Source organism: Danaus plexippus, chromosome 15 (genome assembly GCF_018135715.1).
Source record: "Danaus plexippus chromosome 15, MEX_DaPlex, whole genome shotgun sequence".
Taxonomy (NCBI): domain Eukaryota; kingdom Metazoa; phylum Arthropoda; class Insecta; order Lepidoptera; family Nymphalidae; genus Danaus; species Danaus plexippus.
Genome location: NC_083547.1, coordinates 714,835 through 732,373, shown reverse-complemented (window position 1 = coordinate 732,373; position 17,539 = coordinate 714,835). Strand labels below are relative to the sequence as shown.

The 17,539-nt window shown below is 33.7% G+C and overlaps 1 protein-coding gene across 11 annotated transcripts in view; it reads right to left on the bottom strand.

Moving 5' to 3' along the window:
- Window position 1: 1 nt before the first annotated feature.
- Window positions 2-17,539, bottom strand: part of LOC116766151 (proton channel OtopLc) — a 28,047-nt gene continuing 10,509 nt past the window's right edge. For 4 of the 11 annotated variants that reach the window (XM_061522744.1, XM_061522745.1, XM_061522743.1 and 1 more), the window contains exons 2-16: window positions 12,018-12,155; window positions 10,472-10,623; window positions 6,457-6,641; window positions 6,165-6,382; window positions 5,784-5,867; window positions 5,362-5,476; window positions 5,050-5,210; window positions 4,806-4,971; window positions 4,563-4,727; window positions 4,084-4,458; window positions 3,641-3,857; window positions 3,137-3,421; window positions 2,522-2,759; window positions 2,192-2,359; window positions 2-1,892 (exon numbers count right to left, since the gene is read on the bottom strand). In XM_061522744.1, coding sequence (XP_061378728.1) covers window positions 1,752-1,892; window positions 2,192-2,359; window positions 2,522-2,759; window positions 3,137-3,421; window positions 3,641-3,857; window positions 4,084-4,458; window positions 4,563-4,727; window positions 4,806-4,971; window positions 5,050-5,210; window positions 5,362-5,476; window positions 5,784-5,867; window positions 6,165-6,382; window positions 6,457-6,641; window positions 10,472-10,623; window positions 12,018-12,128 — 2,781 coding nt within the window. In that variant the 5' untranslated portion in view covers window positions 12,129-12,155 and the 3' untranslated portion in view covers window positions 2-1,751. Of the gene's footprint in view, window positions 1,893-2,191; window positions 2,360-2,521; window positions 2,760-3,136; window positions 3,422-3,640; window positions 3,858-4,083; window positions 4,459-4,562; window positions 4,728-4,805; window positions 4,972-5,049; window positions 5,211-5,361; window positions 5,477-5,783; window positions 5,868-6,164; window positions 6,383-6,456; window positions 6,642-10,471; window positions 10,624-12,017; window positions 12,156-12,859; window positions 12,879-12,931; window positions 13,076-17,539 lie in introns of those variants that run through there. The other 7 variants (XM_061522747.1, XM_061522748.1, XM_061522750.1 and 4 more) reach the window with 7 other exon arrangements.

Here is a 17,539-nt window from a genome sequence, read left to right as displayed (position 1 = left end):
GTCACATAAGTAATATTATTTAATTTATTCAAATAGACATTTATAATTATTATATATTTAAAGTATGTAGAGATTCCAAACTTTTAATTTTTGGTAAGTATCTATAACACTGACTTGATTATTCATTTATTAATGTTTAAACCTAAAGATACAAACATCGGTACATTTTGTTCCAAACATTAAGGTACACAGTAAATATCACTACAAAATTGATCAAGTTAGAAATAGTATAGATTTATCAAATACTTACTATTAAGATGTGGTTTATAATAACGGCAGTGATTAAACAAGCCAAACACACTTTAACACCAGCATACCGCCGTACGTTAGACAAAAATGCTATTGTTATGCGTACAAATAATCTATAAATTTTGACGATTTGCGTAATAATAACAAGATAATAATAACGTACCAGTCAAAAAACCCGAACTACATTCACTCGAAATCACACAAAGTGAGATAACTCACTAACCGATTTTGAAGAAATCGATTACAATTAAACCTTAAAAGTTAATTACAAAAATTAATAAATATATTATAAATAATTTATATGTTCTATTTATACAAAATCTGTAAAGTAGAAATGATATCTCCGAATACATCGTCGTTAAATCCAAAAGGATAGGTTATTACCTACCATTAAAATAAGTCAGCCTATAAAAATAGATTGCACGTAAAATTCGTTACGAAAATATTTGCAGTGAGATTTTAACGCAAAACATTTCAATCCTTTCAAATTCTAAATAATTACTGTTCGTAAATCACATTCAAGAAGAAACGCTTCCGTAGCCACGTTAAGTAAACAGCACATAGTCATCATCCTTAAAGATTCTAAAATCTAGAACAACAAAATTACATCGAAAGTGTTTTATATAGGCATGCTTAAGAAGAAATGTGCGGATAGTTATAAATTTGTATGGCCCCTTTCAATAAACCAAATAACCATCTCAACAAGCAGTTTACTGCTCTACGTTCTGTCTGCTATAGCTTTAAGTACATTTATTAATATGATATATCGACGAACTATATTTGTATATAATCTTTCTACTACACTATCGAATTAGTAAGTAGTTCTAATAAATCTTCTGACACATTAAATATCGTAGCATTGTTAAACCTAACGCTCTAATTACGTCTCTTAGTTGATTTGAAAATTGATCATCTATTACTACTGAAGTAACTGAATTATTCTGAGTGCTATTCTGTCCGTATCTTGCTCTTTCTAACCCCACGATCGCTTAATATTGTCCAATTAAAATGCCTTATACTCTATAACAATGGCACTCAAATTATTTATAACAAAGGAGGGAACGTTTCACAACTGGAAATTTATAATTTTTTTTTTTGTTCGTGAGCAAAGGTTTAATACGTATATTCACTTTAAAATCATTCAGTCTTTGTAAAATTAATTTAATGCAAAACTATTGTGTTGTGGAATGTATTAAGAAAATGAAGGTCGTAAGTTGTTGTGGTGGGATATGATCTCAGAATCAAGATATGTGGCTCGTGCCGGGAGAGCAATTAGGTACTCGCAGTAGGCTGTTACTATATAAAAGGAAATTCGATCGTTTTTACACCTACCTTATCTACTCTAGAAATATGAAATTCGCTAGTACGAATTTGAAACAGGCAATAAAACATTCTAAGTTTAAAATTGCTGTCCCGGACCAGGACGAAATAGAATTTTTTAACACCCTTACAAAATTATAATGAATGTGTTAAGATCTTCAACATTCTTCCGCTGAGTTAGTTCACTCGAGACGCGCTTTGTAGCTCGTCTTCCATATCTCAGCGAGGGTGACAGCCGAGTGGAAACGATGGAATATGCAAAGCGGAAGAGTGAAACGCTGCACGAGAGACCAGGCGACGAATCCGTAGAAATCGAGTTGAACCTGGAAGTAAAGTAACATATATTAAACATGATGTTGTTGATATGGAAATAATGAATAATCTCAAAAGAATTTAAGTTCCTACCGCTGGCAGTTTTCCCATGGATCAGGAATACTAACATTAATCAATTACATAATTGTGACTCAAAAGTACCTTGTTAATGTTCTTTTAAATTTGTATTTAAATTAATACACTTCATATTTTTACGCAAATTAGGTACTAAATATTGAAAGAAAAATGTCCTGCTGCCGTTTTTTGTTTTGCACATAGGAGTGCAATTATTTTAAATGGATTAAGTTACCGGATTAGCGAGAACTTTCTGGGCTTCGAAGGTGTAGATGAGCCACATGGTCACATTGCAAATGAGCAAGAAGGTGACAGCTTGACGTGCCGGCTTACTACGTTCCTGTTCCGGGAGATGGACACGGCGACGGGAAACATCCGCTATGAACAACAACTGCAAGACGACCTGAAACATTTAACATATAACTCAAAATAAGAAAGATTCGCAAAACTATCGTTATAAACATTGTAACGAAACGAATGTTAACGTAGACTTGCTTCTAGCAAGAGCATTTTATCAAAAAACTTAAAAAAATTAACAAATTTAACATTCAGGAAATAAACTGACCTGAAGCACACTCAGACATCCGGTAATCATGACCAGGAGATTGGGTTCGTGAGTAAAAGCGCCCATTCCGCCAGCAATCACGCTGAATACGGCATACACAAAGAGTCCAAATGCCGAGACACGCAGCAGAATATCATTCAAGTCAGATTGCTCTTCTGAACGGAACTTCAAAGATTGCACCCTGCGAAGAGGTTCGGTACAGGAAGAGGGATTTGAGGTCCATTTTAATTTTTTACCACTACATTAACATTGAAAAAAACCAAAACGGTGACAAATAAAACAAATTTGACATCGGAAGTTTTTGGTGCAGGGACATAAATATAATGTGAGTTGCTTGTGAAAACATCATAGTGCCCGATTTTTTTCGGTACCAGATTTAAATGTGCGGGATTAATGGGATAAGGATGATTGAGGGGAAGGAATAAAAAAAAAAGAAAAAATGGAGTTAAACTAAACTATAACAAAAATATTACAAAGATTGGGAAAGAAACATAAAGATTTACATAACATTCCAAGTTAAGTGACAAAATACAAAGGTTATCAACAAAATACCTTGTTTTACTACTACAGATACAGATAGTTATAAATGTTTAAATTCATAAGGTCTGAACTTACCGTATAAATCCGATCAGGATAGCAAAGATAGACAACACCATTAGAGCGCAATGAGAAACGTCAGCCAAGTAAATGGAGAGCCGTTTCAGTTCTTGATGTCTTATGAGGACGAAAAAGAGAATCAAGCAGATGAGAGAAGCAACGAGGAGGAGAAGACCACAGAAGAGCCCTTTAGATGCGCCGGCGCAGTCCACACGGTTGCCACGCTGAGCCGCCGCCAACGCCGCTGCCCTGCGGGAGAGAACAGCTTCCAGACGTCTTTCCAGATCTTCGTCGTTGGCAACGCTGCAACCAAACGCGAACGCACACGTCAATAACGTATGCGATTGTTTTGGTATCAATGCTAATCGTGCTGATGTGAAAATGTTTTGGTGGTAGATACTACGATACTACTCGTAATAAGCTAGGGCATCATTTTAGATAATAGCAACTATCCTACTCCTCTTATTATTCTGGCGTGAAAATGAAATGAAAATGGCAACTATGGATAGTAATTGTATTTACCTGGGGTGGCGTCCAATATGTTTCCACATGACATATATCACTGCAGCTCCAATTAAAGAGTATTCAATAATGAAAGGATACAAGTATGGGGCCGAGTCGGTAACAATGGTTCCCATTATAGGATTTCTTCCACAAACCGTAGTGTTGTCGATATTAGCGATCAGAGCAGCTGGATTCAAATTATCAAATGACTCGAAGATTTCCGTAGAGTTATTAGCTAAAAAATTAAATGAAGCTGTATTATACTACGATTATAAAGATTTATTTTACGTTAATGTGTTTTATGACTGAAGACAAACATGCTTATTTATTAATAAATATTTGAATCAACCGATTAAAGTGCTCCTAGACATACACGTGAACACATAAACAAAAAGGCAAACAAAACTTTCTACGGCGGGGAACCAAACGTGAAGGTGAAAGATGATGCACCGTCGACAAACCTGGAGAGTGAGGTGGTTCATCAACGCGGTATGTTTCAATACTATTGCCCCATTCGTCTTTATCATAAGGCAGAGATCCTGAAGTGGTAGAAGCCACCAAAGTAGACATGGTACTTATAACCGGTTTCACGGTAGAAGAATAAAGCCATTGGAATACTTCCAACATAGCTGTTTGGGTTTGGGTCACTTTATCGACTTCTGTCATTGGTGGTACGGTGGATGTTGTGGTAAATGGATTATCATTAGGCCAAACATCCTTGAAGTCCCGGCCGTAAGACAAGCCACTATCATACCCTACGGTGCTTTTTATAGAATCTATGATTTTGGATTTAGGAATAAAACCGCCACCGTTAATGTAACGTGAGGAGGTTGTCGCTGAAAAGTTAGTCGGAGGATTTTAATATACGTACATGCAATATGTTAGGGGTTAATTTTTAGACATTTTGAAATAATCATGTTACGGTTTTTACATAACTTACTTGTGGTCGTTGTCGCTGGGGTGGAAGTAGAAGTGATTGCATTCATTATTTGCCCTCCTGTTGTTTTAGCAACTGTCGCTACTGTTGAAGCTATTGTTGTGGTGGCGGTAGTTACTGCGCCAAATACTTTTCCTGAGTGTCTTAAGGTGTGCTTCCGGATAACTTCTAAGGTTAAAATTATGATTATTAATAGAGAAAACTCAAATACCACTAAAATAAAAATGTATATAATATAAATCATACTTCCTAAAACACCCTCCCCAGGAACCCCTTGAGGATTCTTCACATAATAGTCGGTAATTTCTTTCAAGGACTCCAAAACTAAGGTGCGAATCCACACACAAATGTTAGTAGCCACCACGTGCATTAAGCCAAATCTGGCAATAACCTTGAATCGATGAATATTTAGCTGAAACATCAACGACGGTTAGCTAAACTATTAACGCACATAAACAGTCAGAGTTTGACAACGAATTCAAGTACTTACGCGAGAATTCATAAATATAAAGTACATTTGCATAAACGTGAAAACCATTTGTAGAACAGGATTTACACCCTTTAAAATTAAGTAGCAAGGCGACTCAAGGGGCAATTCAAAGAATGTTCCGAACTCTAAGCCGTTATAAATCATAGTTCCGAGACCAAAAGCTGTGAAATACACAAAAGACCGTTTTTAGTCAGTAAAAAATATCAAATCGTCTATAAATACTTTATAAAATTATAGCAGCAGGTTAAATCACAAAGAATAAAAAAAAATGGCAATTTTAATTTGAAGTAATGTATTTTTTTTATTTTTTACCTATTGCGCCGATTCTTAAAAAGAAGCTGCCATGGCTGTGTTCGTTTTGAGAGGTCTTGCGACGACGCATTGGGCGAGCTATAGGGCCAGCTTCCAGCTCAACCACATCTTGTTGCTACAGAAAAAAGGTAAGATTTAATTACTCCTCAGAAGAAAACCTGTATTTTCATTAGAGGAGATCGCACATTTTTGTATGGCAGAAATAATTTAGTAAATACAGGAAATGTCTGGTTATTTGTTATGTTGGGAATCGGAAAAGATTTATTTTGAAATCCCTACAGTTGAAGTAGCAACATTGGTGATCTAGCCGACAGGATAAGCATTGTACACAATTTTCACACATAGAAAACAACAGCACATCCAAAGCGTTTCGGTGGGATACAGTAACGCAATGAAAAAGCGTGATTCTTTAGATACCTCACCTGATCGGAGGCATAAAATTGCTCCATTTGTATTTGCAATTCCTGTTGTCGAACTTTATCACGCATCTTACGGGGATACACCTCCTGCCCAAATGATATGGAAAAAACAAAAAGTAGGCAGCGTAAACAAAAAGGGGTCATGCGCCGTTCGCGTCCTATTGAAGCATTTACGTAAATCGTGGAATCAGTGAAAGCATATAAAAACTTGCGAAAGTGCTAACAAATAACAAAATTTTAAAATACGTAATTTTCAATGATAGGTGAAAACAAAAATTGTTAAATAACACATAACGACACAAGGAGGAAAAGATGTGCTATGATAAAAGTATAGAACAATATGGATGTGCTGATGATGTGCTTCGATTTTATTTATGTACGCACCTGAAATTGGCTTTGCTTCTTGCTCTCTTTTGTCTTGTCCTTGCTGGCATCTTCTTTCTTATCCTTGTCCTTATTTTTTCCATCCTTTTTGCCCTCCTTCACGTCTTTGCCTTCTTTATCCTTAGTCTTCTTTTCTTTTTCTTTCTTCTCTTTCTTTTCTTTCTTTTCTTTTGGCGGAGGTTTCGGTTTTGGTGGGCTTCCATTACAGCAAGAACTCTCTGAGACAAAGAATATATTTTTTTCATATCCCTAACAGCATTACAAAAAATAAGCAAAGAAAATATATAATTACCTTGCAGAAGGAAACAAAATACGTAGAGCAAGAACAGGATACTCATGCCATACAAGTAGGTGAAGAAACCTTCGTAGTAGTAGAGAGGCAGGTTGTGAGTAATGACATCGCTGATGACGTAGGCAATACACACGACCACCAGCAGCTTCGCGTAGATGAAACTCGAAATTATGAACAATGAAGTCCTAAAAAAAAAATTCCATCAAGACTTCAAAAAACGCCATAACATTATAATTTTAATTACTTAGAAAATAATAATACTAATTGCTTTTTACTTTTTCATCTACATCAAGCAGCACTGCTAAATTCAGCAATTAAAAATATTAGGCTCTTTAAAGCGTAAATATTTTTAATATATAGGTTTTTCAATACTTTTAAAAGTATTAAAATATATGACATTATAACAATTGCCGTAGTGGTATCCAAAAAGAGAGTTATTTCTGATTTGTTGCATTTAAATTTTGTTCGGTATTTTGTATGGCGTAACTGTACATGTCATGCTTTGTCCCTTATTTTTTTGTGCGTTTTTATATTAGTTAAAAGTTTTTTTTTTAATTAATTAAAAGTTATTTTAAGTTACCTATAGTCCGCCAAAAAAAAAATACGAAATGTATAAAATCCTCTTTTGAGACCGCTAACTGAATTAAATTGACCCTCATGTATATTCAGAGCCTATTTAACATTCTGGGTCATGAACAAAGGAAAGTTCAAAATTAGAGTGACAGACCAGACCCACATAAAAGTAGTTCTAGTGTTAAAAATACTAGAAGACAATGAAAAAAAATATTTTCTATTATTTTCAAGTGCAGGATTCAATGACAAATATTGGAATTATTTTATAGTCAACGGTTCGTCAATTGGATATGCTGATTAAAACAGAAACCCCTATACTTTAACATATTATTAGAATATTAATAAAAAACCTAATCGTCTGAACATACTTCTTAGATGGCCTCGGTTGTACGCACTTCAGCTCCATCTCTTTGTTAGCAGTATTATGTTTTTCAGCGATCGCGATATCGCTACCCTGCTGGCGATGCTGGCCTACAGGGAGCGTCGCCATGTTATCCACTGAATCCAGCTCGACAGTGGCTACCTTCACCTCAGCCTCAGTGGGCTGGTGCTTTTCTTTTCCCATCGCACTTCACAAAACTGTGCACTTCACGATGGAATAAACATATCAGGGTTAAGGGCAAGAATCAGGTCAAGGAGGGATTGTAAGGGATCTTTTACAGCCAAAAAGACTCCGGAAATGTGAAGGTGCGGCTTCGTACTGTAGTCGCCCGAGAGCGTCGAGAGCTGCGCAGGAATGGATGCTGCGCATAAAGACCACAAATCAGGGACGGCAACAACCCCTATATTGTAAATTGCTCTCTTATAGGCAAGAGGGATATTTCCTACTTCGATAGGGAGGTTAATAGGGGGTTGCTTAGACAATGCGTTTTCTATGCACCCTACATAATGATTTGCCCTGTTTGCGTGAATTCTTATGTGATCCCTAAACGTACTTAATGCCCTTTGAAAGCTGGTGTTAATTGAAGTCACTCTATCACCTAAAATAAAGCATGATGTCAGTGTTAAATGAAATAAAAATATTAAATGGTATTAAACATAATTAGAATTTAATAAATTACTTTATTTTTAGGCGGAAGTGTAACATTTGGCAACCCTAATCTGGCGACCCGCGGTCGATAGAGGCGCGTCTCTCTGCTAGCTTTGGGAGGCTGCGCGACCCACTGACCCGGCCCTACCTTTCAAACTCCAGTTACCAATCAACTACAAAACGTAGAGTGACAACCTTGATTTATAAAATGCATTCATCTCTTTAATCAATCAATATCAAAATTAAATACTAAATAATACACGTCTGGAAGGATACAAGGAGCGCATGCTCAATCCCAATTGAATAGTGACCGTAGCAGGTCGATGAACCCCATCAGAGTCACTACACTATGTAATCTGTAGTCATTCATGTCAAGTTTTAGGTCAAGCAGCAAACAATCTGAGTCCTATCTGGAAAGCTGAAGATCAAGATGTTTGCTGAAAGGATATCAAGTTCTTTCATGAGCTGTACAGAGTTCCACGAAGCTGAAATTAATTCAACCTTCCTTAACGAGTCAAATATGTATTTTCTCTACCCTCTTTTAAAAATATAGAACACTCTAAATATATATTACACAATATTCTAACGAGTTTCTTGTGTCTATTAACTTAATTAGCAACACACCCCTCTTCGGAACTCAATACGTTAAAATCGTCGCATACATTCTAAACATACTTACGAAACCTTAAAGCTAATAGGATCAACACCAATGAGCACTCGTAATAAATATCTAGGACATACATGGATTCGGATTCGTGGATCATTACATAGAAACAGCTATGTAGAAACCTAGCCATCATAAGTCCAAAAAATCTCGCTTAAAAAAATAACAAAATATATGTAAACCTACAGTAATATTCGATACTAATCTTTAATTGCGTCAATGACATATGCCATGCATCGAGTGACATAACAAAGTCCCTGTTGTTGTTCACAATGGAACATTAAATGTGTTACAAGTTCCCAAACCCGTATAGAGATAAATTAGGCATCTCACGTATGTCTTTCTCATATCGAATTGAATGTAATTTTCAAGGACAGATATTTTTGGTGTTGTATTGTGTCCATAGTTATATACATACATTTTTAAAATGAAACTACAATCAATATTATGTTAAAGAAATTGTATACTTTCTGTAATGAATAACAAATAAATATTATATTAAGACGGGGTTTAAATGTATGAATGTTTTAATATTTCGTTTTTCAAATATTTGTACGGTTCTCCTTTTAAATGAACACGATATTTTAAATCAACAGTTAATGTAAACGAGTGAATTACATATGTGATTTCTTATCTGTTTCTGAAAGAAAAGATTAAAAGGCACAAAAACTCCCGCATACATCAAACACTCATTAAATAGTCAACCTTATTTCATTACAACTACTCTCAAATCTAAATTTTGTCGGTCCCTGCACGTGTTCTCTGTATGGGCTCCCTTTTAATGGATTGTCCATCGGCGTCCACGCTACGTGGAAGTGCTTTGATTGCAGCTTCCTTCCCTTTATTTATTTTTAATCTGTTCATTCAGGCTTTGTACTAGTTTTATTTGACCCGCATATTTATAGGTCAATTGATGAGTCGCTCCATTGATACACACAGGGGCGTAGGCTCGGACTAAGGCTAAGTTTATTATGTACCGTAGTAACGTGGTTCAAAATTAATATAAAAAGCCCTCGTAGGACACGTATTAATGACATTTGATAGCCGCTGTATATTTTATAAAAATAAATTTTATGCTAGAATTACTTAATATCTGACAAATTACTTTTCAAACATAAAAAGGCAGCCATCAGGACGACTTACTAGAATAATGAGACTTCAAGAAGAATTAGTGTTTTAGTATATATAATGTTGTATATGATCTTATACATATGATCTTCACATTTAACAAAACCCTATATAATTATCCTGACTTATAAAAAATATTATCGCTACTTATTACTGATCACGTTAGCTTGCAAGCGATACATTATGTATTATTTGCGTCAGCGCCTCAAGTGTCATTGATGAAAATAATGAAGTATTAAACCAATGTTGACGGAACCAATCCTGACAGTAATAACAATTAGGAATCACAAATAAAAATGAAACAAAATAAAATCATGAGTTGACTATTTTCCAATATGTATATTTAATTTTTATACAAATTTCAATCAGACGCGCCTGTGTACACCTCAATTACTTTTAAGTTTATAAAAATAGTGTTCATATAGATAGAACATAAGCACAAGAAAAAAGAAAAAAATAATTAGGAACCGTTACAACATGTAATCTAAAATTATGTAAGAAATTTATACCACGTAAGATAATAAATACCCCAATAGTACTTTTTATTTATAAGCCACATATGAAAAGAAATATTTAATAAAACATACCTACTCAAAATACCTCATCACAACTGTACTTACTTGGCATTTTTAGGTTTAGTGTCAGGTTGACAGCATCTCATCTCCTCGACCGGCGCGAGCGCATCTGTTTCGTCAGCCGGCGCATCGCACTCGTCTGCCACGAGTGGAGCTCGCGCCGGCGACGTGTGGGAACCGTACCCGTCGGAATTCAGCTAGAATCAGAAAATATTAATTAATTTACCATATAATTAAAGGAATATTGTGCCAATAAATAACTTAATTATTGTAGAATTTTCTAAAGAAATAGCAAGGAAAATCTTCTTGTCTGTTACCAAAAAAGATTACTCATTACTTGTTCTTTTAGAAGTTATTTGGAACGCCTTAATTTGAACACCGTCTGAGGTATGTGATTTTCCGTTACCTCGTCCGCAGCAACGCATTCGTTATCAACATATTCTAAACAGACGACTAGGAGCATAAACGTTTGTTTTTTAGTTGCATATAGTCTAAGGACCGACCTGATAAACCTGTAATCTGTAACTTGTAACCTGTAAAGTTATAAAGCTGATCTTCCTAATTCGCGCTATTAGTTTCTGTAAGACCCTCTTTAATATTTAGACGCTTTTCTCACAACTGTAGATCTGGAATAAGTAGTTACTCTTACTACATTAGTTTAAATCTGCGAATCCACGCGGACGGCTATCCTTAATCAAGCAACAGACCAGCTGGGTAAAATTAACCCTAAACCCCAAAATTAACCCTAAAGGCCTTTTCTTTTGTCTCCAAAGGTGGTCAAAAAGAACCACTCTGAATGAATGAAGGTAAAACTAATAAATTGGGTGTTTATGTTATGGTAGTAAAGGTTTTAAATAAAACTTAATATACTTTTTGGAGTCGCTTATATATAATTACTCCTTTTTAACCCAATGCTTCGATTGCTTTCCAGTCACAGTGTTTATTATTGTAAGAAAACACACGACACGAGCTTTGCCCTATTAGATATTTCTTTAAAACTCAGCTTGAAAATTGAATCCATATGAAATCATCACTAAAATTTTAAAATAAAGAATAATAAAAATAAATAACCTACATTGAAAAAGAGAAACACGGAAAATAATTTTCATAGAGTGCTACAATATGGGATGCGGAAAAAGTAACCTTCAAAACGGAGGTAGGTTAAGTGCTCTCGGAATATGTTACATTTAAAAAGCTCTCTCCTGATTCAATAGGGTCTTGCATGTAATACAATAAATACAAAATGAATTACACGATGTCTAAATACGAGATATAATAACATTAAAAACAACGGTCTAGTTCATCGTGAATTAAATTGGGTTGACTTTGATAATATCATTGAAATGGCTCGTTTTTTTTACTCGCACATACAGTTTATATACTTAAGTTTACGTATAGTAAGCTATAGTGTGTTTAACACTGAGGTATAGAGTTATATATAGCAGCAAGCACACTGTAATGTAATGTACAGAAATAGTGTAGTAGTAGTTGGTATGCTATATTATAGATAACATTGTCGTCAAGCTAACGACCGCTTCGAAGGCGAGGTACGTAAATTTTATTTCACACGATAACAATGTTGGTATCTTACTTTGACAATGGTCCCGACCTGAGGGTCAGGCTGTTCTGGTGCACGTTCAGGGTCAGCAGGGGCTCCCAGCAGCCGCTCCTTCATCTCGTGGATGTAGGGGCAACGCTGCATCGCGATGTAGAACTCGCGGACGCGCACCTATCAAAAGAAAGACAAGATGAGGATAAGAGAACTTCAGATAACTTCATCTTGAGTTTGGTGAATGCCGATGAAATGTGATAGATTCGGGTGGAAAAAAAGCCTAGCAATCACTACTGATACTGGTATTTATGTGCCAAGAAACGCAAAAAATTCAATACACAGTTTTAATAAATATTATATATACTTAATTGCAACTAAAAGCTTACTGAATAATGTATATCTACGTCTAATAATCTTATGTCTGCAAAATTTATTTGGGTTAAACTTTTTCCATCTAAATATGATTGAAATTTATACATTTTATTTGCCTTATTACTCCCAACTTTTTTGAAACATACTCCATTCAAAAACTTATACAGTTTAGATTAAAACTTAACTTCAATAAACATTGAATGCCTAAAAAATTATTAAACACGGACTTTGAATGCGCAAGTTATGAAAAATAGAACGGCTGAATTTAGCCATTATAGTTTTAAATAAAGTTATCATCTAAACTGTATATCAGTAATTAAATATTACATTATTTATATATATGCATATATTTAATTTTGAAAAGAAGACTTTTCTATTCGAATGCTAATTAATTATGCAAGAAAACCAAAACAACAGTCTGAATTTCTTTAAACACTTAATTGCAGTAAAAACGTATTACAAAGATATACAGTTTTATGAAATTCAAAACCGAGTTAGCAAATACTAACACTATCACAGATCAAATCATTAAAGCATCACATGTTCACCACAAACACAAAACAATTCAACCGAATGCTAACATTTTGAAATCCTTAAATCAATCTATTTCCTTCTATCAAAAAGCAATTTCCAACGCACGATCTGCTATTCAATATAACCTCCTGAGTATTTACAAGGCAAATCTCGCTTGTATCTGAGAAGTAACCTTCGTTCAAAGCGGCCTCAGACGTGACTGTAACTATGAATATCATTATTGTACAAATGACATTTCAGTCCTAACTATGCAATAATTTATAGCGAAAGTTTGGCAAAAGCATTCGCTGGCGTCGATGCATATTGTCGTTTACTATTTAATTACACCTTAGTTGTAGAGATTGCATTCATTATCACTGTTATCATCTTTATTTGTAGTGCAATGACATAATTTAATAGGAAGAATTTTCTTTATTTAAAGGAATATGTAGAAACAGGTTGTTTTACATACTCATGGGTTCTCGTAGTGACTTTTTACTCGGTTATTTTAATGAATGTTTTATTTCAATGATATCTAACAATAACCTTTCTATAGAGGTTTGAAACTATAGAGGAATTAAATTTTTTACAAGACCTTAAGTGGATTATAAAAGGTTTGCAAAAAAATACTTACGAAATATCTACATTTTAAAAGAAATCGGAACATCCAATGTTATCTACTAAGTAACAAACAAAAAAATCTAACTAATATATTTTAAATTTTGAGACACTTTTAAGAAAATAACAAAATTTTTGGAATATAAGCGTAAAAAAATAAAAGAAGATTTACGTGAAAGAATTCGTGGACAAAACTAGTCAGAAATAAAACGCTAAAAGTAAACAAAGTCAATGGAATATTAATATCTTGTTTGACGACCTGCGGTCCAAGATTATTGGAAACGGTACTCGACGGTAGACAAATAGTGTCATTTTGGGGACAACGTACATATTGACAACCTGTTCACAGTTTACGTATAAAATTTGCATTCTTAATCCTCTTCGTAAATATTTGTCGCTATTATTTCCACTTACATTTTTTGGACTAGCAATAGAATATGAGAATATAACTATAAACTAATACAATATATGTTATAAGACGAAGTAATACATCTTTCCTACCTTATTAGCATTCACACGGCAATGAAATCCCACACATTTGCATTGTACTGTAGTCACTTACGATTCAGCGGACGGTTGAATAATGTATGCCATAACAAACAAAACATTAGTAACTACAAACTCTTATGTTAAACTATTATGTGTGCAATAAATAGGTCCTAACCGATTGTTCTAATAAAAGTAAGTCAGAAGAAAATCATTTCCTTAAATAAAGTTAAGAATAAATCATGTTATGTTGTGATTATTATTCCCATAACATTAACATATTCAATAGAATACAAATTAAAAAAAAAACAATATTTCCATCGAAACGATACGAAAGCAAACAAAGGCTTAACAGAAGTCGAGATTGATGAAAAGCAACACATTTGTAACAGCGACCGAGAAAGGCATAAATTGAAGCAAAAAAATACAGACTAGAAAAGGCTAGCTGTAAAGTGAAATGCCGTAATACGACAATACTGGGGCAGTCCATCCGCCTGCATGTGGACGAGTTCTCGATATGGAATAATTGCTAATACACATAACTTCTGCATTACTTCTTCTAATTCAGGTCAAATGATTGTTCTGTGTCATTGAAATGTTAGGTATTGTTAGAATTATTGTAGTCCTATCATAATTAATATTAAAATACAGAGAGATTTTGCGTCTTTATCGTTTGGATTATCGGAACGTCAAACTATCGTAATATATAAGACGAGTTTAGTTACAACCTATTTTTACATACATCAGCAATCAGAATGCATGAAAATGAAAATTGCAACAGCAATTATGACGTTGTCAAGGACTATATAATCGATTCATAAAATAAGGCTATTGGTTCGCCGGACATTCAAAGTTTATAAGATTATTATAGTGAAGCAATTTGATATCCAAAACAACATCTGCTGTATTTTTTATTTATACCCGCAGAAACGATGTCCTAATTAATCGTGACCTTTATTTATTTCAGACGTTCCTTCATTTGCAAACACTATCGTATTACAAGAATAAACGTAAATAAGTACTAATTTTGTTATATTTTATACACTAAATGAATTATATTAATTAAAATATAGAAGGTAAGTAGTGAGTAAAAGAGATGAATGTTGATTTTTTTTAAACTGTTTACATAGAATAGTTCTGGCTTTGTTAAAATGACTTTTATCAACTACGGCAAAGCTATTACTGAAACGTTGCCTACTTATATAAAGATTAACTTAAATGGTTTCATGCACGCATCTTTCGTACCCGCAATTAAAAACTAATACAGGTCGCACTAAAACGACTGAGTACATGTTACAAAAAAAGTACCGCATAGTCGAAGCGACTTTCCAGTAAGTAGAAGATTGTAGGTTAATATCCCTTTATTGTTTTATTTCTTTTAAGGCATGAATCTTTTTGTGTTGATCTATAACTGGAAGTAACGGCCGGAGTTAATCTTAACATTAACATTCCTGACAAGCGCTGTCTCATTTATATCAACAGGTCGGAAAATAAAGCTGGATAACAGAAAAATTTAATACTAAACATACTTATATTTTAGGATCTTTTCATGAGCAATAAATTTTGCTAGTAATTAACCAAACTATACGTTATATTGGTAATTATCTTACAAATCATATAAAGTGTTTCACAAACAGGAAGCTATCCAAGTCCACTAAACATTAATTCCAGCAGTTTTATGACATGAAAAGAGTTAAGAAAATTGGGTCAGGTGTTCGGTTATAGCCACTACGTAAACACAGCCGACCATTGATCCGTCAGATCGATGACTGACCACCAACAGGTATCGTTAACAGATGAGTTTTCATAGTAACCATAATATAATAATTTATTATCAAGTTCGCAACGCATCATTACAAAGTAAAATTAGGATTACAAGGCAATCAATTTTAGACTTAACTTTTGGTATTCCAAAATCTACACAGTAACGAAATCGGTGCACAATTTGTGTGCGTAATCACGATCTGTGACGGACGGTTTTGAATATAATGGAATCCGGAAAATAAGTCTGGTATTTTCCATGGAGTTGCATTTTTTTTTTACGTAAAACTATCGTTTTTAATTACATGCTTTTCATAATACCGTAAATGTGATTTGAAATTGCGACAGTGCTAGACAATACTAAAAGTACAAATTCAGGTAACTATGTTGTTTATTAAAATTCAGATAATTTTATATTTTAAATTAAGACATTGTTTTTGCGGCCCTCATTTTTGTTTGATATTATATTATGGTTTTCATTAATCTTAGGAATTATTATTTAGAATTAGTCAGTCGTTCCTATAAAATTTATTTTTGTATATGGGAATTTACAAATCGTATCTGGATTGTACAACCTGTCTGATACTAATAAACTTATTATTCATTAAGTTACTTTAAACAATAACCAAGCGTCCGTCAATCCAAACGTTAGTAGAAATTATGTTAAGAGTTATTTTTATTAATTTTTTATCAAATTATTAAAATTTTTAAGAATCAACTAATTCAACAACTGGAACTTGCAGGCAAAATTAATATATAACGAATGTTTGAACTTAAAAATAAACTCGCCTTTGCATTATTGAGGCTATCTTTCCTGACTTGAACTATATTTGATCCGCCTAATTTAAAAATTTGTACCAATTCGTTTACAACCGGTCTTTAGAAATACGGTTAAATAAAAATATAATAAATTTAAAATTCATAAAAAAATAAATGGTTGTATAAAAATCTCTTCACTTTGTGAACATGTTAGGTTGCTATTTTTCAAAACCTCCATCGGTTTCTATCTCATTATAATGTTAAATATTTTTTTATTAATAGATAATTTACAAAACATTAATTAAAGCTATAAGAATTTATATAAATTGTCGCAAAGAAGAAACAAAAAATTCAACATTATACGATTCTCAAACGTAAAGAAATAATAATTCTGCAATTTTAAATTCTAAACCTACAACAAAAATGTTTGACTTAACAAACATTAAACTTTGAACTGAATTACGTCCGTACCTCGAAAAACTGAAAGAAAGTTTCAAAACGTTACGCTGTTAAATAAAAACATGCCTTAACAGTTTAAACGCTGCCACTGACGAAAGTGCATTAATTATTTTACTCCCGTATTTATTTCACGGTCGGATTCGTTATTTTAATTATAAACGTAACAATTTTTTGTTTCAGAACTTAAAATTTAGTGATAAATTAAAAAAAAACATGCTCTGTATGGACGGAAAAGCCTTCTGCGATCTGAGACCTGCTCGTCTTGGAATATCCTAAACTGTAATTCTAGATGAAACGTATATATACTATAATGTCCATGTTAGATAAGATGGTTGATAATTTTCTTCTTTCAAACCCCAGCTTTGCTTATTAGAGCGTCGTAATGACTTTAACGTCCGATTTTCCGCCCGCTAGTCTCCCAGCATTCCATTATGTCCTCACTCTTTATAATGACGCAGGAGAGTTAAAAAAATTAGTACATAGTGTATACGCTATGGAGTCGTAAGCACGTATTTAAAATAGCTTCAGTATAATAGAAAAAGCCTTGGGAATATTGAAGTCTGTTATATTTTACGGTCTTGTAGACGTTTATA